Source organism: Myotis nattereri (genome assembly GCF_964212035.1).
Source record: "Myotis nattereri genome assembly, chromosome: 5".
Taxonomy (NCBI): Eukaryota; Metazoa; Chordata; class Mammalia; order Chiroptera; family Vespertilionidae; genus Myotis; species Myotis nattereri.
The window spans coordinates 46,688,361-46,713,682 of record NC_138080.1 but is presented as its reverse complement, the minus strand read 5'-3'; the positions used below and the strand labels follow the sequence as shown (position 1 = coordinate 46,713,682).

Sequence of the window (25,322 nt, the reverse complement as noted above, 5' to 3'; positions counted from 1 at the left end):
GCCAGTGCAATGAAATGAATGCCCAGGTTTTCAGCTGTGTCCTGTTCCACTTGGGCACTAAAGACGAAGATCCAAAATTTAATTAAATATCAAAACTGACCACCAGCAAGGAGAGTATGGCCCCAAGGCAAGGCAGCTGGTTGGAAGAGTCCAGAACAGTCATTGCCATGTGACTAGCCTTTGGCCAGTGCCCTGCTCTGGAGCACAGCCCTCAGTCTGTCTGCCTGTCCTGAGTGCGTATAGCTTCTCTTCCTTTTTCATCTTTAACTTTAGAACACATTTGTCTGCTCAAATGGCGTGCATTCAAGCATGCCTGGTCTTTGAAGCAAGCTGGGAACCCACCAGAGACGTCAGCCACGACTTCACCTTCCAGGAGGTGTTTATCCCGTTCGGACTGCACAGGTGGCTTCGAGTCACCCTCTGCCTGGCAGCCCTGGCCTTTTAACCCCCATGGGATTGAGTGCGAGCCATCCAATCATTTTCTCTGCCAGCTCGCGGCACACTCAGGAGTTGGTCTGGTTTGACACAAGCTGTAAGGGCTGTTGCTTCCCATCTCTGCACTTTCTTGGCCCTGGCATTTTGAATTTTGTTAGTAATTTTCTCTTTTCTTATCATTGATTTTTAGAGAGAGGAAGGGAGGCGGGGAGAGAGAGAGAGAGAGAGAGAGAGAGAGAGAGAGAGAGAGAGAGAGAGGAGAGAGACACCTACACATCAATTTGTTTTTCCACTTATTTATGCATTCTTGTGTGTGCCCTGCCCGGGGATCAAACCCGCAACATTGGTGTAGGGCAGTGATGGCGAACCTTTTGAGCTCGGCATGTCAGCATTTTGAAAAATCCTAACTTAACTCTGGTCACATGTAGAAATTTTTTTATATTTGCAACCATAGTAAAACAAAGACTTATATTTTTGATATTTATTGTATATATTTAAATGCCACTTAACAAAGAGAAATCAACCAAAAAAATGAGTTCGCGTGTCACCTCTGACACGCATGTCATAGGTTCGCCATCACTGGTGTAGGGGATAATTCTCTAACCAACTGACCTACCCAGCCAGGCCCTTTGAATAACAATGTTAAACCCTGAGGGTTCTTTGGACTTAGAGCTTTATAATGAGAGCAAAAAGGTTCATTGAGAATGACAACACATATCAGCAAAGAACTGATATAATTTTCTGATGTAAGGCCGCTACTCTTCTCCATACCCTACACAGTTCTCCTCGGCATTCAATCCAGCTTCAGAACAGGATTCCTCATCTACCCCGTGCTTCATCCAGCTACTTCCCATCAGTCAGACTTGGCGTGAGTTGACGTTTGAGCTGATAAATACACACACACACACACACACACACACACACACACACACACACTATGCATGCAAACAAGCTCCTAATTATAAATACTGTATGAGAGGAGCTGGTAAATCCCCTGGCGTGATGTAAGTTAAGGAAATGTCTGGGTCCACATCCTGTTTGCCCTCTGGTTCTGGTTCTGTTACTAATGGACCTCTGTCACACCCTGCGCCGTCCTTACCCCTACCAGTCCCAGTCAGGAGGGCACTGCTTCAGTCTAACCTCAGAGACTTCTCTGTGTCTCTCGCTGCAATCTCTGGAACTCTGATTTTAAGCACAAACCTTTATCTGGTGGATTTCTATAGCCTGCACAGCTGCCCTTCCTAATTTACTGCTCCAGGTTTGCAGGAGGCTCATAGTTAAGGAAGCACAGGCCCCTCTTGTAGACACATGGAACACGGCCTGGGCAGCTGCTTCCTACCTGGGATGGTCTCTCCTATTTGGGGCACTCAGAGGGGTTCAGATCATCTGGATTTGGGTGGAAAAATAATCACTTCCAGGCGGAGTGACACGTGAAAAATTTCCCCACATTGCGGAGGTCAGTAAAAATCACAATATCGAGTTTCTCTGCTGGATCTCTTTGTGTTTAGCTATTACCTACTCACTCGTGTGTGGGTTACAATGCCATAATGATACATGTGGGTGTAAGCCAGCAAAGATCCCTGCTTTTCTTATTATCTCAGACTTAAGAGCAGTACATTTTTTTTTAATGGATTTGGTCTCTGCCAAACTATATATGTTGTTTCTGGAAGAATATGCGGAGACCTTTGAAACAATTCCTTTGGTTTCAGCCCCATGCTAAATTGAGGGCAATTCTGAGTGCTGCTTAGCCGGGCACGCCTTCTCTTTCCCGGCCTTTCTTTAACCCAAACCTGGACAGAATCAGTGGGCTTCCTCATGTCCATTTTCTGCTCCTGCATGTTGACCTTGTGACCAAATGATTTAAGTCATTTGATGTTCCCACAGAAACAACATTATACTGGACTTGATGGTTAACTCTTCCAGAGGCAATATTAAGTCAATGAATCATAACATATATTACAACCACTATGTCATCATACAGTCTAACAACTTGAAAAATCTGCAGAAGGAATAAGGAGAACTATAGGAACCTATAACCATATTTGCATGTAATCTATATATATAAAGGCTAAGTGACCAACCATCCGTCTATCCAACCGTCCAACCGACTGACCGGCTGGTACATAAGATGCACACTGGCAATTTAAAAATAAACAGTGGCTTGCACATGCACACTACATATAAAGCTCTTGCTGGTGCCAATCACACGTATGTTTTAATTTTATAATACTATATTATATTTATTATTTTGACATGTAATTTTTTGCAGTAATGTAATTACCACATGAATCTTTCTTCTAATTAATTTCCTTTCAATGTGCACGAATCTATGCACCTGGCCACCAGTACAGTATAATATAATGCAAGTAAAATCTTGGAGGCTTTGAAACTTCTGCTTCACTTTTAATTGGGCACACGCTCCACGGTTATGAAATACAGAGGCTTCTTGGGGACAGTTTTATGGACATTTGAACAGACTTCTGATGTTGAGTTTCTTGATGGCTGTCGAATAAACTGACCAACAGCTGGTTGTTTCGTCAGACATTTTTCTCACTGTGATTTATTTAGAGGAAGTAAACATAAAACGAGCTGCCATTGACTGAATATTTACTATGTGAGGAAGGTACTGTAATTAGTTCCATTTTACAGATGAGGAAACTGAGGTATTGGCAGGTGAGGCTCTTGCCTGAGGCCTCACAGCCAGTAAATGGTGGAGCCAGGAATTCAACCCAGGCTGTGAACTCAGGACTTAGAGGGGATACAGTGCGCATGAGATGAATGACAGGAAAGGAAGTCAGATCATCAGACTGAAGCCAGTGCATAGGGTATACGTTTAGTTATTATTTTTCTTTAAAGCAGGGTCTGGCTGGGCTCAATTACAATTGCCTTCTCTTACAAGTTATGCATCCTTTCTTCATGTTCCCTCCACTTTCTCCCAGCTTCCTGTCCTGCATTCTTTGTACACAATATACTTCATTTATAATATTAACATCAATTACTAGTAGATAGCACCCACATAGTTGATGTAATAAGGTATAGCTTAGTAATAGTTATTTTTGAATTTTTGTTTAATAAACACTTGATAATGTTTCAAAAATCGGTGATCAAATACAATCTTTGGCATTATGGGAGAAGACCATGAGGTCCTACCAATGCCTACCTTCTTTCCTTGTCCCAGCCTGACCCCGTGCGGTCTTCTGAACTGTCCACCTTCACACGACAGTGTCTGGGACAATTTTCACATTCATCTGGAGAAAGAAATATTACCAGTTGACCGGTATGCAGACCACCAATCACATATTTCAGAATTTTTGGGTGTCTTTTGCCCTAAATTTCTCACTTACCTGTAGGTTCATTTGGTTGGATCACATTCATCAATCTCGAGTCTCACAGTCCTAGTCTCCAGATGATATATTCAATCCAGAAAACTTAAAAAAGATAAATAAAGCTTTCTTTTTCAACCAAGTTATACCAGCAAAATGGAAAGTAGCTTTCCTAAAATTAGGCACATCTTTGCGTTGTTGCTATTCCTCTCCCAATGGGCGTGTGTTCAGTTCTCACTTTATACTTCTTAGAGTTGCTTGCACCGGTTTGTGGCTTAATGTAAAAACAATTCCATCAGCACCTTTCCTCCTGAAGTGCCTTGCGAGAGAGCAATGCCCTCTCTGAGGCCAAGGAAGCCTTCAGCAAGGAAGTGCCACGTGCTGACCACCTGGGAGGGAGGAGAAACATCGCCTACAGAGGCCAAAGGACCTTCCTTTCTCTTCAAAAGAATATATTAGCACCATGCACCTCCTTATAGACAGACATCATACTTTTCCCTTTTTACAAACCTCGGCTCTATAAGATTCCTCGAATAAATGGAAGGAAGTCATTTCCTTATAAACTGTTACTTGTTTCTGAACATCTGTAAATAAACTCTATGTGTGATGCTTCCTTTCTCTAGCAGACCGTGAAAGCACCAGGGAAGCGTGTCCCTGATGTGCGCTCCCAGCGCTGTGTGCAGAGCGCTCGTTCGCTCGGTGAGGAATGTGTTTGCAAAGGGAAGCCCCTCTGTGGGTAGCCAGGGCCACCGCCACCTCCACATTCCGCTGGGCACCACAGCCCCTGGGACCCCGCTCCTCAGCTAAACAAAGGGCTTCCTCTTACTTGTTGAGGTTACTTTATAGATAATTATTGGCAAATTGGGAAAAAATATATATTAATTTTCATACCTTTTGTTAGGATGTAAAAAACATGAAAAAGAAAGAAGGAAAAGGGCCCGGCCAGCATGGCTCAGTGGTTGAGCATGGACCTATGAACCAGGAGGTCACGGTTTGATTCCCAGTCAGGGTACATGCCCCAGTTGCTAGCTTGATCCCCAGTGGGGGGCATGCAGGAGGCAGTAATCAATGATTCTTTCTCCTCATTGATGTTTCTATATCTCTCTCCTCCCTTCCTCTCTAAAATCAATTTTAAAAAAAAAGAAGGAAGGAAAAGGAACTCAATGTAATTTAGAACCTAGTGGGTGATTTTATCCTTAGTTAAGGAAAGAAGGTTAAAAATACATCATGGTGGTTACTAACATTTGTGGGGCTTGATGTAACATCTTGAGTCTGTGTCTTAATGTAAACTTCACCTTCTTTAAAAATTATACTTCTTAACGTTAGTAATTAAGCATACGCCATAGGTTTTCAACAAATATTTGATGATGATGGGGGAGATTCAGGGCTAAGGAAAAAACTCTATAAATTAGAATGGGTTCTAATAAACCTGACTCCATAGCCAGGTCCCTTTACTGGTAAATATACTATCAAATAATTTTAAAACTTGGGCATGATTGAATATCCTAAGCACAGGTGGCTAAAATACCAGAACATCTGTTTTCTAAATCTGGCATTTATCCTGGCTTTTTAAGATCTTTGTGAGAAATTCTAAAATCATGAAAACTCTAGGTTTATAGTTTTTCCTTACTATTCATATACAACCCTCCCAGAGTACCTCAGCTATGCTGACAAAAATGCATAGAATGCATAGTTAATGAGACTAGCAATCTATTCTTTTCCCAGGATTGAACCTAGGAAATCGAGCCATCTCAACTGAGCAAATTGGAAACAATTCATTAAATATAGGGGCCCTTGTGGTCTCATACCAGCTATGTCTCTGGGTGCAAAACAAGGGCACTGAAAATAAGTACTGTAGGAACTCATGTGAGTTCCTTCAGTTGGGGAAGAATTCATAGGAAAGTTTCTTTGTGCTATTGAAGTTTTTAGTGTGACTATTGTTAGCAATTAGACTGCACAATCCCAGCCACATCCCCAATGGCTTTAGGCAAACTGAGATTCAGATCTGTTTTATTTGACTTTGTACTGACAGCATTAACCCCACACCTCCTAGTGCTTAGAATGGCATAGATAATTATCAATAAATACTAGGAACCCAGTGTACGAATTCGTACACCTTGAAAGGAACTATGGGCCGCAAGGCTGCGGTGGGCACAGGGGCGGGTCTTGGCCCAAGCTCCGCGCCCCCACCTGGCTCCTCCCACCACAGCCCCCAGTCCCCTGTCTGATAGCAGCCCCGCTCTCACCTGCTGACAGCGAAGAGTGATTGGGGCCGGCACAAGCGCTGGCAGTGGGTGTGAACGGCAGCTCTGGCGCCAGCAGTCGGAACCGGGGTGCATAGGAGCAAAGCATTTTCAGTAATCACCAGAGGCTTGCCCCAATGACAGCGACTGGGACCCCACCTTGGTCTGGCACCCCCACTCACCTGCTCCACCATCCCCCTGTGGCTGATGCCCACCATGTTCCACATTCTGCCGCCTGCTGCCAACACCCACCATATTCTGCACGCGACCCCTGGTGGTCAGCGCACGTCATAGTGACTGGTTGTTTGGTTGTTCCACTGTATGGTCTATTTGCATATTAGCTTTTTATTATATAGGATGGGAGATAGAGACTGAGATTGCTTCTTTTCTCATACAGTGTCTTTTTTAAGAGACCAAGTTACAGAAGAGGAGAATTTTTAAGTAAACTAATTTTTAAGTAATGAATTTTTAAGTAACCTAAATTAATTTTTAGATTCATTATTATTCTACTCCTAGCTTATTCAGTAGTCATTTGAAAGCTATTTGCCACATAATTTTTCATTGAAACTTGGTTCTACTATTACTGTTCACAATGCCGAACTACACCCCTAGTGTAATTCTGTATTCTGAGGCTAATTGGACAATTAACTTGGGAGAAGCACACTTTTTCACCTTTGAATTAACAATAGTGCTAACATCTTAGAAAACTCCAAGGGTGAGAGCAGTTGCAAAACAGGCACTTGATTATATTTCAGAAACTGAGCACAGAGCACCAATAGAGACTTGGGAAGCTGTTGGGTAGCTTTTCTGTAGCTTGAATAGTTGAATCTTCTCAGATTTCAGACTCTGGTAGGGATCGTCAACAAGTTCTGAATAAAGGGCTCCTGGCAGAACCATTGGTTATTCATTACAAATTCTGACAATTCCCCACAGAATGAGTTCTAGTCTTGCTTTCACAGAAAATCCTAGTGTGTCTTGAATTATGGGAATACTATTAGGAATAATAACAAAAATTCACAGTAATATATAAATAAGGAAAACATTTATGTCCCTGGAGAAGTGCAGAGAAAAAATAAGTATCAGCCCTCTCTCTGAGCATAAGTGAGGCAACTTAGTATTCATAATGCTTTTCAGGGTAAATCTACTGGCATGTATGTGGCCTTAGTGAAAAATTTGAATGTGACACAAGTGAAAGTAGCCAGTTGAAAACCTTTTCTTTTTCCCTTCTCTCTCCTTGCATGTATCTGTCTACCATTTGTTTTGTTTTGTTTTTTTAAAAGAAGGGATGAGAATGCTCTTTTTTAAAAAATATACTTTATTGATTTTTTACAGAGAGGAAGGGAGAGGGATAGAGAGTTAGAAACATCGATGAGGGAGAAACATCGACCAGCTGCCTCCTGCACACTCCCCACCGGGGATGAGCCCACAACCAAGGTACATGCCCTTGACCAGAACCGAACCTGGGACCCTTCAGTCCGCAGGCCGACGCTCTATCCACTGAGCCAAACCAGTTAGGGCTGTCTACTGTTCTTTTATGTCTCAGTTTTCCCATCTATAAAATGGGGATTGTATTAGTTTTCTTACCATAAATTTAGCTGCTTTAAAGCAACACCTTTTCTGTAGGTCAGAAGTCCTGGGAAGGCAGGGCCGGTTTCTCTGCTCAGGTCCCACTAGGCTAAAATCAAGGTTTCGGTTATTATGGCTCTAATCTCATCTGAGGCTGGCAGTTCTCCCAAGTTCATGTGGTTGTGGCAGATTTCAGTTCTTTGTGGCTGTAGGTTGAGGATCCATTTCTTTGCTGGATGTTAGTCAGAGGGGGGCCATTCTCAGCATCTAGAAGTTACCACGTTGCCTCCTCCATCTTTAAAATTAGAAACAAAAAAATCTCGCTCATGTGAAATCCCTCTCTCACTTTAAATCTCCTTTGCCAGTAAGAGCTCACCTGAGTAAGTTAGGCCCACTGAGGGCAATCTCCCTTTCTTCGTCTGCTGATTTGGGATCTTAATTACATCTGCAAAATCCCTTCACAGCGGTAAAGTTCCTGGATTAGTATTTGGTCGAATGCCTGAGAGAAGGTAGGTATACCAAGGAGTGAGACTCTTGGGGGATCTGTCTTAGAATTCTGTCTACCCCAGGGATAATAATAATACCTTGGAGGATTGTTAAATGGATTAAGTGAGATATGTGAGTAAAGTACTTAGCATAGTATCTAGTGTAATGTCTCAATAAATGGGATTTAGTGTCATTGATACCTATATACACTCCATTTTCCTGCCTACATGGATTTTTTAGTTATTTGGATATTCCCACACAGAAAACAGAGATACTGGGGCCACAGGCAACAAACTCACAAAACCCATTGCTTCGCCTATTTGCTGAAAGTTGATGTATGTTTTCAAGTTATTTAAAAACAGTGCAGTAAAAAAAGAAGAGAGACCAGGATGTAATTTATATTGGTGCACATATATAATATGTCATAAAATGAAGTATGAGTCTCTGCATTGCTCATTTTTTGCTTTTTAATAAGAAAAATGCATGGCAGAATCCATGCCTTAACCACTGACATTTTTTCAGAAAGAATTGTTTTGTTTCTACTCATGCTCTGAATATAAAATGAATACTTTAAATGCTCCATTCACACAAAGGCCTTTCTGCCCCTTGCTCCCTTCAATAGTTCAAGTCTAGAATAGGCAGCATTATGCAAGCTGGTGATCCAGCTACAACAAAGAGAATGCTTCTCACTGACTGTGGGAAGAAAGACACCTAAGGGGTTAACAGTAATATTTTGCAAATTGAGGCAAGTGAAGGAAAAAAATCTATTAGCATAAGAAAAGGTAGCCGTAGGGATTTTCCACTCAAATGTTTGGTACTAAGAGCCCTATGTTACCGAGGAGGATGGAGAAGAGAAACCCTAGTGTCTATGCATTCTTAAAATGCATTGCCATTGTATTCATTCAACTGGAGAAAAAGACCTCATAGTTATAGAGATGGGAAGTGGTTCTTTCTAGAAAGGAAAGTCAAAATTGGATATATTAACAAAATGTTTATGATGTTATACACTGATATATAGAAGAATTGGGGAGGTGGGGAGGGATCTGCTATTTTGTTTTAAGAAAAGTCTTTCCAGATTAAGAAGATGCAGTTTCTTTTGTTACTAAAAATGTGAATGAAAACCGTAGCCAGTTTGGCTCAGTGGATAGAGCGTCGGCCTGCGGACTCAAGGGTCCTGGGTTCGATTCCAGTCAAGGGCATGTACCTTGATTGCAGGCACATCCCGAGTAGGGGGTGTGCAGGAGGCAGCTGATCGATGTTTCTCTCTCATCGATGTTTCTAATTCTCTATCCCTCTCCCTTCCTCTCTGTAAAAAAATCAATAAAACATATTTTAAAAAATGTGAATGAAGATCGAAGATCATCCAAGTCCTGAAAAATTTGTCCAGAAGTGAAAATAAAATTTTAAGTCTATTGATAAGGTCAATTTTCAGGGAATCAATGTGCCAGAAATCAACTGAAGAAATAAAATTATGCCATGATCTTTCCATTAGATGACTTTTCAAATTTTCTGTAGAATGGTGGGGCAACCCTGCATTAATATCTCAATTGTCACTTTATTTATCCTACACATGGACATTAAAGAGGCAGAAGTGATCAAGATTTCAGGTCTTCATCCCCAAGTAGATGACTTAAGTACACAGATCTGCTTTTCTAAAACAAGTACTAACTCTGAAGCTCTTGATCAGGAAAGTCATTCTAAATCAAAGCTTGGGGGGGGGGGGAAGATTTTAGAGAGGGAGGGAGAGAAAGAGAGAAAGAGAGACACAACAGGGATCCAACCCCCCAGGTATGTGTCCTGACTGGTAATCAAACCCCCAACCTTTGGTGCTTGGGACAATGCTCCAACCAACTGGGCCACCAGGCCAGGGCAAAAAGGGAAGCTTTTTTAAAAAAGTACTAGTTCATTCCTCTGATGTTGAAATTAACATAATATGATTCTGCTACTTTGTATGAATATAGCATCCCATATCAATACAAACAAAAAATGCATTCCAAACTGAAGTGAAATACGTTTGGTAATCCATATCATTGTTTCCTACCCCAGGTAAGGAAAACTTAGAAATGATTACAAACCAAAACCTTTTCATTATAAATTTGACACGCCTACACCCCATGTTTATGCCCAAGATGTGCCATCCGCTGGCTGGCTCCTGGGGAAAAGGAGGCAGTATATAGAGGTCACCTATTCAGTGATAATAGGTAACTTCCGTGGACCCGAGAGGGTGTGGGGACTTTTTTTAATGTGAGAACTGGTTCTAAGCTGCCAAATATTTTATCAATAAATTATGCTTTCTGAAAGGAGTTTGCAGATCTACACTGAACCACAGCTATCTATGTGTAATTCAGCTCTTTCCTACGATATTACCACCACATTTTCTAATTCTGTGAAGGTAAAGTGAAGAGACTTCAGCTCTGAGTCTAACTGATCAATAGTAGTTTCAAAAGTCTGTTTATTTAGACACGGAATCATAAAGAGAGAAAGGAGCCCAGAGCTCACCGACAACGCTCTTCTTGCTACCCAATACCTGTCTTTTACAGAGACAAGAAAGTAAATCACATAGGATCATATGTATTTCACTTGCACTTTTTTCTCTCCTCAGTTCAAGAGTCAAAATTGAAACAGACTCATAGATACAGAGAACAGATGGATGGTTGCCAGATGGGAGGGGGTTGAAGGGATGGGTGAACAAGGCGAAGGGATTAAGGAGTACAAGTTGCCACTTACAAAATAGTCACGGAGATGTCAAGTACAGCATAGGAAATATATAGTCAATAATATTGTAATAACTATGTCTGGTGCCAGGTAGGTACTGGGAATATCAGGGAGAACACTTTGTGAAGTATATGATTGTCTAACCACTACGTTGTACACATCAAACTAATACCAAGTAATATTGAAGGTGAACTGTAATTAAAAAATGAAACAAAATCTACTTTTGAATAGGTGAGTCTTTATAATGCAAATTTAACTTTGTTTTAGGGAAAATTATGCCCAACTATGAATGAGACAACTGATGATTTCTGTTTTCTTCTCAAAAAGAGAAAGTGGTATTGTCATAATTTTAGTTTATTTGTTTTCAATGTGTACTTATTCAAAGAATTTGAATGGTGCAGTACTTTTATATAAATATATTAAAAAATGAAAAAAAAATCAAAACACCACATTCTTTTACCTGAGTTAGCATTCCCTATTTAATTTCTTACCCTCACTTCTCTTTTGATTAGGAACGTAGACCGTTAGACATGTTGGTACCTTTTTAACTTGGAATTTGGGTACATCAACTTTCTTCCTTTTACAGAATAAAGAACAAAGACGAGCTGTTCTTGATGCAATCAGCCACAGATACCAAAACCCATGGTAAGCACATATGAATAGTTTTTTAATTAATTCATTTCCTTCCTAAATTTGGAAAAGCGTCACTTTTTAAAAAACTTTTAAGTATATTACCGCTTTATTTATTTTTTATTCCAAATAAACACAAAGTTTTCACTATCTTTAGATTTTAATTAAAAGGAGGAAATGGGCAAAGCCAGCATAGACTATAGGGGAGAAAAAAGAGAACCACCCTGCAGCAATTAAGAACAATGACTAGATGAGCAGGGTAGCTTTTACTACATAAATACTACTTTCAGTGGAAAACAACAATATAATTGTTTCTGATAAAAAAAAAAAGAAGAGAAAGAAGAAAAGCTCATTTCATGCTGTTGGCCTAGAAACCATCATAGTGGGTAATCTTGGTTAATAAATGGAATCCTACTAAAGACACACAATGGCTTGAATTCACGCTATCTCGAGGCTGCCTGTAACCTAAATTAAACATGTTTGGCTCAAGGTATGTTAAATTACAGGAAAAGAGCACATCTAGGCTTGTCATCTAGATGTAACATATAATTCAGATTCCTAAGAGGGGAAGGATCGATCAGCAGGGCTCTACAAGACTTGGGATTTAGTAATGTCTTCATTGGCCTTAGCTTTTGGGTGGCACGGGTTTCTGGAGCCTAATTCACTTCATTTTTCACTGTTGGAGGATACAGCATTAGCATGTGCAAAATGAATGGATTGTAGGCTCTTGCTGCTATAACACAACAACACAACGAACCAAAAAGAGACAGACCCACCACCCCCATGTCAAAAGTCTATTAGTTACTACAACACGATCTCAGGACCACAAAAGATCTCATTAGGCAATTCCTATAACTTATACATAAGGCATAGCCTATGTTTAAAACCATAAGGAAATAGTTACAATTTATTGCACATTAAACACACATTCTCATCAAAATATCCCACTTTGCTCAGATAATATTATAAGTATCTACCTACAAATGTGCTACCAAAGATTTCAAGCCAAGCCTCCTACTCCCCCCCCCGCCACCCCCTGCAAAAAAAACCCCACACTGAAAATCAAAGAAACGTCAACAGGCATTGGTGATATAAGTGTGAAAATTTGCTGCATTTATTTAAACATAAAAAACTTGTTAGAAAGTATCTGAGAAATATTGAAGCTTGGAATATTTCCCATGGATTTGAAAGAATGTTGGCAGCATTCATTCCAGGGAATATGATACAGATTGTACCAGGTCAAGAGGATGCAAAACTTTTATGAAAATGACCTTGTACTTAGGGGACTATAGATTCAATTGGAAAATTGGATATACAGATAGGTAGATAGATAGATATGAAAAAAAAATAACAAAACCAATTTGCATATGGTGAGTGACAAATTAATAATGATAGTTATAACTAGAAAAGTTAAAACCAACATTTTTTTAGTGTATTGATGACCCCCTGGACTGGTCAGTAGCCTCTGGCTCAGGTCCTATCTGTAACTAGTTCAGATGTCAATCATCTAAATGTTGCCTCCCTCTGGAGACTTTAAGCACATCCAAGTGCTTAAAAGGCTGGGAAGATGCTCCTGAATAGGCTACTGACTCAGACAGGTGTGCCCACTCCCTTGCATTCTCTCAGTGTGACTGAGGGCTGTCTCTTTCCTGGGCAAGGTTAGTGTGTAGCCTCCCAGTTAATTTTCATGTTCTGGCCTTTTTAGTCAACAACCGTCACTCACTAAATTTAGCACTTCCTGTGTTTGAAGCAATGTTAGATCCTGTGGACACAGTGGTGAACAAAACAGGCCCAGTATATGCCCTTCTTGGAACTTGTATTCTAGGGGAGGAGAGAGACATTAAACAACTAAATGACTTAGGAACATTATTCTGTGTTTGATGCTTTTTAATAAAAATTTTAAGTACAAATATAATTCATGCTTGCAGCAACAAATCAAATAACATAAGCGGTATATCAAGAGAAAGTTTATATTCTGCTCTATTCCACCCAGTTTATGATAAAACATTTCATTACAAAGGCTATTTATGGGGTGTAGAGAGGTTTTATTAGGGGCATCTACATGGACTGAGGGTCGGAGAAGTGTTCACCAGAGAAGTAATTGTTAAGCTGACTTTGAAAAGGTGAGTATAAGCTCTTTCTTGGCAGAGGGAACAACATGCACGAAGCCCCAAGGTAGGAAGGAATATATCAAAGTAGGACCAGTGCAGCTGGATGACAGAAAACAATGGGAAGATAGCAAGGGAAGGGTCAGATTTTGTAGAATCTTGTGTCCAGATTAGAGAATTCGGATTTTCATCTAGGAACAAAGATAATTTATTAGAAGATTCACAAAAAGGAGCAACATGTTTCAAGTTTTTTCATAAATCACCGTAATATTGGAATCCTGTGTGGAGAATGGATTGGAAGGTGACAAGAACAGTAGTAGGAAGATCCGCTCGGAGACTATTTCATTGTTAACAGGCCCGTTTTCCGTTTTCAGTGTGCTTTGCAAATGGGCCAGAATAAATAGTGATTACGGAGGGCTGTGGGAAGGAAGAAGGATTTGATGGAGCTTTCAAAGAAACATGGGCTTTACATACATGGAAAAAGTTTGCTATAATGATGGGGAGTTAGAATGTATTCAGTACTCTGATGAAGCAGATTTTAACATCATCTTAACTGAATTTCAGAGGTTCAGTTACATGACCAAGGGCCCCAGAAGTAACATTTCAGTCCAAGTAGACTGATTCCATTAACACGGGTTGGGATCTGGGCTTGGATGTTTTTAAAAGGCTCTCCAGGTGATCTGATGCGCGTCCAGGGTTGAGTACCACTAGTGAAGACTGAGAAAAGATGGGGACTGAACCTTGGGTGGGGGGAGGGGGTACCCACGCAGAGGACAAGATGAATGAGGGCCACTGCAGGAGAAAAGGAGCCTAACAGTGGGACCCTTCAGACAATAGAAGGTTATAAAAAGTCATTGAAGAATTTTGAAGGAAATGGAAATTCAAGGAAATAATAACAGACAAATATGTGAAAATTGTCAGTGGTCTCAGAAAAAGCACTGTAGGAAGAGTAGGATGATTTGAGTCCATACAACCAATGCTAAAGAATTTGTCTGCTGACATAATGGAGGCAAAATCCTCAGTGTTTTTGAGACTAGAAGTCCAGTAAAGGACAATTACAGGATTTCCTCCATTCTAAGATGTACTTTAAACGCTTTAACTTTCTAAACAACAAGAAAGCCCGCTGCATGGGAGAACATATTTGCCAATGCTATTTCAGATAAGGGTTTAATCTCCAGAATTTATGGAGAACTCATACAACTTAACAAAAGGAAGATAAACAATCCAATAAAAAAATGGGCAAAGGACCTAAATAGACACTTTTTGAAAGAGGACATACGGAAGGCCAAGAGACATACGAAAACATGCTCAAAGTCACTAATCATATAAGAGATACAAATCAAAACAACAATGAGCTACCATCTCACACCTGTCAGAATGGCTATCATCAACAAATCAACACAAGTGCTGGCGAGGATGTGGAGAAAAAGGAACCCTCATGCACTGCTGGTGGGAATGCAGACTGGTGCAGCCACCGTGGAAGACAGTATGGAGTTTCCTCAAAAAGTTAAAAATGGAGCTCCCATTTGACCCAGTGATCCCACTTCTAGGACTATATACTAAGAAAACAGAAACATGAATCAGAAAGGACATATGCACCTCTATGTTCGTAGCAGCACAATTCACCATAGCTAAGATCTGGAAACAGCCTAAGTGCCCATCAGCAGATGAATGGATTAAAAAACGGTGGTACATCTACAGAATGGAATACTATGCTGCAGTAACAGCATGGATGGAACTGGAGAGCATTATGCTAAGCAAAATAAGCCAGTCAGAGAAAGATAAATATCACATGATCTCACTCATGTGTGGGATATAATGATTAACATAATTTGATGAACAAAAATAGATCTAGAGACAAATGGCAGGGGAGGTGGGGGTGTTAGAGAGCAACCAAAGGACTTGAATGCATGCATATTAGCATAATCAATGGACATAGACACTGGGGAGGTGGGGGCTTGCCCGGGGTGGGAATGTCTGGGAGGGAGCATCAATTGGGGAAGAAGGAGACATATGTAAAACTTTAGACAATAAATTAAAAAAAATAAAAGCTTTAACTTCCTTGAAATCAGAATGTGTTGTATGATAATTGTTTATAAGTGTAGTGTACAAACCTGGTCCCTCCTTATTTCCTCCCATGTAAACCTGTTATTAAATCAATGGTGTGCTATACAATGTATTACATCCTAATAAAAGTATACACCAACAAACATGAAACGAAGAGCTGCTACTAGCCAGGTGCTCAGGACATTAAAAAATAATCAGCAGAGTCCAGCTGGTGTGGTTCAGTGGTTGACTGTTGACCTATGAATCAGGAGGTTATGATTTGATTCCCTGTCAGGGTACATGCCATGGTTGCAGGCTCGATCCCCAGTGTGGGTTGTGCAGGAAGCAGCTGATCAATGATTCTCTCTCGTCATTGATGTTTCTCTCTCTCTCTCACTCTCCCTTCCTCTATCGAATCAATAAAAATATTTTAAAAATTAACAATAAGCAGAGTCCTCACTCTCAAGTAGCTCACAGACTTTCAGGACAGACAGACACAAACAAAACATTTCCATACAATGTACACTGATGGAGAATGATTGCAGTAAACGGGTGGGTGTTAACTCTTGTTATTTCCTTCTGAATTGAAACATCCTCTTGTGCTAAATAACTGAAATTTCTCTAGATATGTGATCTGATGACTAACTGGTTTTCATACAGTTGTTGGCGATTGGTCTTTTCCAATCTATACACACAGTATTTCTAATTTAAACAAGAAGAATAAAAAGCACAGAGAGGAAATGGACAACCAGTTTACCGTCCAATTAAAAGAGGCCACAAGAGAATGGACTGAATGAATCGACAGAGCTTTTTGTTTGTTTGAAGACGTGAAGGAATGCTGCAGAAGTTACACACCATTACTGAAAATTGCGGGGCAGGGAAGTATCTTGTTTTCTTTTTCTTTTTCCCTTGACACAGTGTTTGGAAAAATGGGGAATTCAATACATATTTGCAAACTACATTCCTTCTTCTCATCATAACAGCACAAATTGGTATCTTTCTGGCTGGAGAAGCTGGAGGAGTTCAAGTCGTGATGACTTCCTGGGAGAGACCAAAGTTAAGCTGGTTTTAGAAAGAACGTTTTAGGAAAATCTCTGGCTGTCTACTTGAGTGAATTTTTTATCCATGCAAATGAAAGAGTTGCTGAGATTATGAAACCAACAGAATCATTCATGGGTAAACAGCATTCCATAAAGGAGCTGCCCACAGACCTCTGACCTGATGTCACGACAAAGTTGTCTCTTTGCCAACTGGGGGCTTGAGATATTTGCCACTTATTTGCTGGCTTATAGAATTGTCTTGAGAATAATGTCTTAGGGAACACTTCAAGTTCCCATAATCTGCCATTGTCATTAGATGGGGGTGTGAAGGAGACTGTCAATTCCCAGATAAGGTCGACCAAACTGGATGTCAGCCATCGAGGGGAAGAGCCACGTGATCTTAAAGGATCAGAATTAACACAGCCTTCCCCAACTTCTCATTTACTTGAGCGTCACAGCTCTTTTTAAATATGTTTTTATTGATTTTGAGAGAGAGAGAGGAAGGGAAAGGGAGAGAAACCTTAATCGGCTGCCTCCTGCATGCCTCCTACTGGGAATGGAGCCTGCAACGTGGGCATGTGTCCTGACCAGGAATAGAACTGGTGATCTCTCGGTGCATGAGACAACATTCATCCAATTGAGCCACACCAGCCAGGGCATGAGACACAGCTCATTTTAGAGTGTTGGCTCTCCCAGTCTACCTTGACATAATCATCAGATTGTGTTAAGGAGCACCCACTGTCACGAGGTGCACAGCATGGCAGAGTTGGAAGAGGGCTAAATCAAGAAAGCTGGTTTCAGTAGGGATTTATCTTTCCCAAAGAAATAATAGAGGAGATGCACAAAGGTTTAGCTCAAAGAAGCCCCAAAGTGTTTGCAGTAATACAAAGTCAGAAATAACCTACCTCCGCTCCCCCCCCCCCCCCCCAAATAGGGGACTGTAAGTAGTTACGAATCAGTATCTGTACAGAGATTAAGAGCAAGGGTTTAAGTCCCAGCTTCACTACCTATTAGCTGTGATATCTTGGAGTTATGTAAGCATTTTATGCCTCAGTTTCTCAACCTTTAAAATGATGGTAACAGGATCCACTCCACTGGGTTGTTGTATAGGCGCGTTGTTATATCTACAGCACTTAGAGCAGCACTTGGTGCGTACTAAATGCTCAGGAAGTAGTGTGACCATATCATTTACCACCCGAAACAGGACACTTTGGGGAGTGAAACAGGAAGATAATTGAAATGGTCACAAGGAAACTATCATGAGAAAATCAGGCCACTTTACTGATAAATGTTATCTAATAATTAAATAAGTGAAGTACATTAAAGTAATGTAGCAAAATGCATCTATTGAATTCATATTATATTAGCTAAAACCAATCAGTACAGAGATTCAAGACAGGTTAGACATTTCATATTATATATCTGAGGTAATCTCCCCAAAGTAGAACAAAAAGTCCAAGTGATGGAAAAAGAAAAAGAAAAAATATGAACATTAAAAAATCAATGATAATTAAATTAGTCTAATATCTAACTAGTAAGAGATGCGAGGAAACAGAAGGAAATCAATAATATACAAGGAGATTTCTCAGAAGGGAGTAACATTAATTCCCAGATTGTAAGCCTCCACCGAAGTAAATTTTAAATCTTAAATTGTCAAGGTTATGTCACAATGAAACTTCATTATACTGAGATGAAGAGACAATTCTAAAGCCTTCCAGGGAAAAACTAGGATATATTTATAAAGGATCAGGAATCAAAGAGGCAGCATGCTTCATTGTGTATACAGCAACACCAGACTCTAGAGCCTGTGAGGCAGTGACTCCCACATTGGACAGAAAGTGACTTTCAACCTTTAATTCTATAACCAGCCAAACAATCAAGCAGGAAGGTAGAAAAAAGGCATTTTCAGACTTGTACTTGCTAAGAAAAAAACCACAACACAAAAAAAAACCACCTCAAAGCATTTTTTTCCTAGGAAGCAACTAGAGAATATTATCTAACAAGACAAAGGGGGTATAAATCAAGGAAAGAGAAAGGAATATTGATCCAAGAAACAGGAGTCACAACAAAGGTGACAGGCAAAGGGAATCCCCAAGTTGGCCTTACAGGAAAGTACCAGGCATGTGACCATGCAGAGAACTAGAGGACTACCGATATTGACAGGAGCGGGACCAGTGAGGACTCCAAAGGGAACACGTGTTGTGTACCAATTTGGGTTAAGTTCCAGAAGAACCAAATAAGCTAAAAAGTGGCTGCATTTGGAGAGGAGAACATTGGCCAGGGAGCAGGAAGAAAGGGAATTTTTAAAAAAGCATTTTATAAGCATTTTATTACTGCTTACATGCATTATGTATATGGGCCTAAATGATTACATAAAACTTGGGAAAAAATTAGCACTACCTTAAGTACAATGTTCAAGCATTTTATTTTGATAAACATAATACTTATAAAATGGGAGAAATAGCAATAGTCAACTATAATTTTAGCAGCGAAGGGCTCCTAAGTTGAAACATTTCTGTTTAAAACCTTTTAGCATTAAAAATTAGTCATTGCCCTGAATGAACAGGGCGTTCTGTTTCTGCAGAGGTGGAAGGTGTGCTTGTGTTTGGCCCGCATTAGGCGGTGCCCAGAGAATGGCCTGTTTTATTCCATAATGAAATACTGCTGCCAAACCTGGTTGTTAGACCAGCACAGACTTAATGACAGCCATGAGTTAAAATACATTGGTACAGAAATGCATGTTTTTCTTGGAGTTGTTTTCCTCAAAACAGCCATCAATCTTGACAGCTTTCTATTTTGAAGGCCGTAGCGCCTGGCACAGTGGAGGGATCTCCGTAAGCATTAAGTAGCAAAGTTCTGGGAATGTTGGATCATCAGCACCCGTTCCTACTTTGGCCCTTCAGGTCTGTTACTTAACAGCGATCTTCACATTTCCTTCCCCCAGCCTCCTCCGCCCTCATCTTCTCCAGCTGGGCAGGGAGGGAGGAGGGCTCTCAGAAGCTGTGGGTGCCTAGGGTCAGGCAGAACTCCTGTGTCGCTGCTGTGCCACACAGTTTGTTGGTGCCCAGATATCCATTTGATAAATACCCAACTTCCAACTATGTGCCAGGCACCATGCCAGGGCTGGGGTTTCAGGAGTGAACTACACAGACCCAGTTCCTGCTTCCTTATAGCCTATCAGAAGTAGCCTAGCATATGCTTGATAATTGTTGGAGGCACAGCAGTGTTTGTTGAATGAATGAGCATTGCTCATCTCAGGACGCAGCACTTAGGGCAAAAGGATAAGATGCAACCATTTGAGAAAAGCCACTGTTTCTGAGAGAAAAAGTAGCTGAAGAAGAGACAGTATTCTTAAGAGGAAAACTTACCAGGCTGTCACTTGTCCAGATGGGGAAAAATTCAGTTCATTTCAGAATGTGGCCCTTCACGGAATATTACTCTCGTGTAATTGATGAACTAAACGGACATCAAAGTGTGTTAGAGAGAAGCCTGTCACCCCACTGGTCTAGCATCTCAGCGTTTCACACATCAGAACTGTAGCTCTCAGAGGCTGTTTCCGGAGCCCAGGGCTACTGACAAAGCAGACGCCGGACCCAGCAAAATGGCGTATGGCAATGAAATCCAAGCAACGGCCACAAGCTACAAATAAACAGAGGGGCTAAACTTTTAGGCTCAGGCAAATGGACTTCATGTACTGAAAAGAATGCAAAACAAACAAACAAAAAAAAAAAAACCCCACAACAACCTGTTACAAATATTTGAATTGTTATTTCTCTATTATCTATTCATTTTTGTAAAGCCACAAACATGTCCTGATCATGGTCATTTCAAACTTTCTTTTATTGCCAAACAAAAGGTCAATAATATCACCTAGCTTATATCTATATTACCAGATGAAACAACACCATAGGAATCACTCATTCCATTTTTGCATGTTACTACCGTTTCTGTTTCTGCTTTTCCTTTGTTGTTGTTTTTTAACGTTTCTTTTAAGACTGCTGATAATTTCAGATTTCCATAACTGGAAGGCCCTATAAGCAAGACTTTAGAGTTGGACCTAGTTGGGTTAACCCCCATATTTTATGAAATGTAGATGCTTTCTGCACTTCAGTTCCAAGGGGAAAAAGGAGAATGATAATAGCTACCACCTTGGGTTGTCTTGAGGATGAGGTCCACGTTCTGTAAAGTCCCCAGCACGGATCCGACGCAGAGAGGGTCTGAGGGTACAGAGGTCAGGCTGTGGCATTCAACCACAGTTGAGAGATTATAAGTATGTCATCACTTTATCTTTTAATGTTGCCTCATACTTCTAATATGAGTCTCAAGAGCATCTTGTGCTTATCGTCCATAATTCTAATTCAGTTTTCAATGGTATCACTTTCGTTCTTTATTCCATCCATACTATGGAGAAGTGGAGTACCAAGGAAATAAGACACAGTTCCTGCCCTCAGAGGGCTTAGCATATAGCGGGAGGAAGAGACAGATAAGCAGGTAATTATAGTAGGGTGTGTCAGCACGCACGCAGTGATGGAAATATTTGGTCAACCAATATGTGCTGATTACCAATTTGTGCCTAGCACTATGCTTGATGCTGGGTACAGATATTTAACAAAGTGTAACCACTAAGTGCAATGCCTGTTACAACAGGGAGTATTTTAGTGGGCGCGATGGAAATATATATTTGGAAATCTAAATTTTGAGGAGGGGTCAGAAAAGCTCTCCAAGGTCCCCTGATCTTGAAGGACAGGTAGGAGTTAGCTTCTAGAGTTGCTGTATTTCGGTTCCAAGAGGCTCTCATTTTAGAGATGGAACTTCACACGTTCAGATGAATTACCTTGAAGCACAATTACCACATATTTGACAAAAACATTTCATTTCTAGCCTCTATAGCGATGGATGAAGATGGCAGGGTTTCTACAGAGCCTTGCAGCTTCTTTTCTGGCTAGCAGCTTAAAGGCTAACTCATTAAAATTCAGAGCTGAGGTACATGGTGGGTGGTAGAACAAATGTTTTCTTCACTGAGCAGAGCTAAGGCCTTCAAGACAGTTTCTCCCAGAATCAGAGTCCCTCCTTGCAGCTATTCAGTAAGACACGATTCAGGCAGCACCTGCTCCAAATCTGCCATTACACCACCCAACTCTTTCGCTGGGTTAGATGCATATGATAATGACAACAAGAAAAAAAATAGCAAAGCATGACTGCTTCCACACTTGGCTTGACATATCTTACCTATGAGATGTACCTTACATCTGACTTCTCATTTATAAAATAGCTTCATGTAAATATAAAGTTTAAAAACAAACAGAATGAGTATTCAGTTGATGACTTTACCCACAGAAAGGAATTATTTGAAGAGATTTTTAAAGCACTGAAATTTGAGTATAAATATCTAGTGGGGTGTATTCTAAGATCAAGAACTGCTAAAAGCTTGATGGAAGTGTTGGTAATGTTACTCTGGCTCTGCTTGGGTGTGATGTGAGCACTGATGTGATTACTAGTACTAGTATTCAATCATTCCTGGTTTGGTTGAGTAACAGGATTCTTAGAGTGGGAGAAAGAAAATACAGATGTTAACATAACAGAGCTAAAAATCAAATCCTGAATTAGATTGGAAGATATATGTGTGCATATATGTATGATAGTGTGCGTTTATATATCTATTTTCATAGTTCTATTCACTATAAAGGCCTAGACATGGGAACCAATTCAGCAGTTGTGAGCCCTCTCCTACTACTCAGCTCTACTCTTCAAATACCTTTTCCACTAAAGGAATCAGGCTTCTTGGAGAAATGGTTGATTCTGTATTTGGAGAAGGAAATGGGAAATATGATCTAGTACTCCCCACCATACCAGGTGAGGAAGCTATCCAAGAACACTACAGTCCTGTCTAAGGAACTTAGAAGCCAAACTTGAAGAGATTCCCACCTGCCCAAAATAGGACACCTTGAAGAAAGGTGTGATGACTGCAATGGACTCAGGTACATCTACCTGCACATACATATACATGAACATTCATGAGTTCATAATGTCACCTGAAAATCCATAACAAACTGGTCACATTGGAGGATTCCCATGAATCAACTTATTTTGAAAATGAGTAAATAAAAGGAAAGAACTAAACATTAATTCTGCCTTTCCACTACAAATGGTACCACTGCAAACCAAATAGAAGATGAGGGGACTTAAAAAAAAATCAAGTAATCCAGCTAACACATAAAGAAGGAATAAGGGAATTAGGACAGCATCATTTTGCAAATGCTAATAAATTAATGAACCCAGGTGCTAATCATCAATGGCTGCCAAAACCAAAACAGGGTGGGGCAAAAGTAGGTTTACAGTTGTTCATTTAGAAAATAATACAATATTTAATAAATAATAAACAAGAATAAACTGTGCTTCACTTCTCACAACTGCAAACCTACTTTGCCCCACCCTGTATGTGTCTCTTGATGAAAGACCACCCTACCACCTGGAAAGTAGTTGTTATGGGCTGAGTTGTGTCCTCCCAAATTCATAAGTTGAAGTCCTGACCCCCAGTACCTCAGAATGTGACTGTATTTGGAAACAGGTTCTTCAAAGTGGTAATTAAAATGAGGTCGTTAGGGTGGGCCCTAATCCAATATGACTGGTGTCCTATGGGGAGATTCGAACACAGACCAGCACAGAGGAATAACCAGGTGAAGACACATGGGGAAGATGGCCATCTACAAGGAGAGAGGCCTCAGAAGAAACCAACCCTGCCGACACCTTCATCATGGACAGCTGGCCTCCAGAACTGAGAGAAAAGACATTTCTGTTGTATAAGCCACCAGTCTGCGGTGCTGCATTATGGCAGCCCTAGCCAACTATACAGTAGTCTTGCCCCCAAAACCTACTTAGATCAGGCCTCTAAATCCAACTAACTGTGTATATAGAGGAAGTCAGAAGACAGCAGAAAATGCTAAATGACAACATGGAGATGCTGTCAGAAAAATGTATTGTGGGAAATTTTATAGGACAAATGGAAGCAAAATTTCTATGAAACAAAATGTGTCGCTTTAACAAATAGTAGAAGAGCATGAGGAAGAAAAAGAGGAAGAGAAGGGAGGGGGAGGAGAAGGAGAAGAGAAACTTATTTGGATTCTGTTTCTAACAAACAAACTGCCAAAAGTCATAACATTTATGAGAAAATTAGAATTTTGAAGTCTGAATATTTGGTAAAATTATATTTTTAGGAGAAAAAAAATGGCCTTGTGATTATGTTAAAAAGGAATTTTTATATTTTGTAGTTATACCAGAAAGGTAGGAGGATTAGAAAGTAGGATAGACATGAAATAAGACTGGCTATAAATTGATAACGTTTGAGGTTGGGTGATGAATACTTAGGCATCTTTAAATGATTTTGTGTATATTTACATTTCCAAAGTCACTAAAAATAAACTCTCAGCTTTATCTTTAGTTCATGAAGGTCAAGGTGTTCCATTTGGATAGGTAAGCTGGTCCCCAAACTAAATTGAATCAATACTGTGATATCTCCCAACTCACCTCCACCTGCCTTGCTGCCAAGCCACATCAATCATCACAGCTCACCCTCCTTCCTTCTGTTGTTTTCTGATACACAAATAAGCGAGTGACGCCCAGGAAGCAGCCCTAAGCAGAGAGGCCCTGGACTTGTTATCTCAGGAGCTCTGAGCTTCGGAGATTGGCAGTCCTTCCTGCATATCTTATATAAACTCTCTCCTATCTCTGACAACATCAGGAATTATAGTCAACATTCCTAATAGGTGACCCTAGGCCATCTGGTACACTGCATTTCTGGCAGGATTTTGGACAGCTGTCCCGGAGCCTCTGTGCAAAGCGAGAGTCACTTCGTATCAGTCATTAAAAAATACTGAATGGAAGTCAGTAAACACCTCTGTGTATTTCTACTTCGTGGACAGACGCTTGGCAACAGGAACCTTTTGGAGTATGTTATTCCTTAGAGGAAGATGACATGCTTGATTCCGATTGCATAGCCCCTGTCACAGGAAGCCAGCTGGCGCCCATAAGGGCAACCGGCAAGTGCTGGTGACATGTCTGTGGCAGGGACAGCACTTTCCCCATCCTGGAGCTCGGAGGAGACAATCTGGCCAAGTAACAAAGACGTGTTCACTTTGGGTAACGTGAGATCTCGCTTGCTTCTATTAATTCTTTACTTAAATGCAGTGTTAGAATACACAAGCCTTTCAAATACAGTAGTTCAATTGCCAAGAAACAAAAGCAATAAGTCGAACCAAAAGTATCACAATCTGAGGTTTGAAGCATATGGTGTGTGTCATTCTCCAGAACTGCACAAACCTTCGATGCTCTCCTAGAAGAAAGCCCAAGAGCAAGCTTTTCATTTCTTTCGTGTGTGTGTGTGTGTGTGTGTGTGTGTGTGTGTGTGTGTGTTAAATTTGTTTTTATGCAATAGTCACAGTGTACAGAGCAAAGGACTCCATACTTGGGGCATGTTCTAAAATAGGCACAATGGCTCAAAGAGAGTAGTGATGACCACACTTCATACTTTGAATCTGCAATAGAAGATAATTAACAATGTTACACCCTCATACAATATTATATAATTAATAGCATAGATGAAGCAAATGAGAAATATACTAATTACCTGCCCAGGTTTTTAAAAAATAAAAAATGGTCAAAAAATAGGAAATGTTGTAAATAAACATTGTTTAATGAGTGTGCTCCAGGGACTAGGGTGAGTTGAATTTTCAG

At 40.4% G+C, this 25,322-nt stretch overlaps 1 protein-coding gene across 1 annotated transcript in view; it reads left to right on the top strand.

Moving 5' to 3' along the window:
* The window catches only part of SPMIP2 (sperm microtubule inner protein 2), a gene marked incomplete at both ends in the record, with an annotated part of 72,439 nt that overhangs the window by 32,331 nt on the left and 14,786 nt on the right, over positions 1-25,322 (top strand). The window contains one exon of the mRNA XM_081092755.1: positions 11,355-11,413. Coding sequence (XP_080948881.1) covers positions 11,355-11,413 — 59 coding nt within the window. The remainder of the gene's footprint in view (positions 1-11,354; positions 11,414-25,322) is intronic.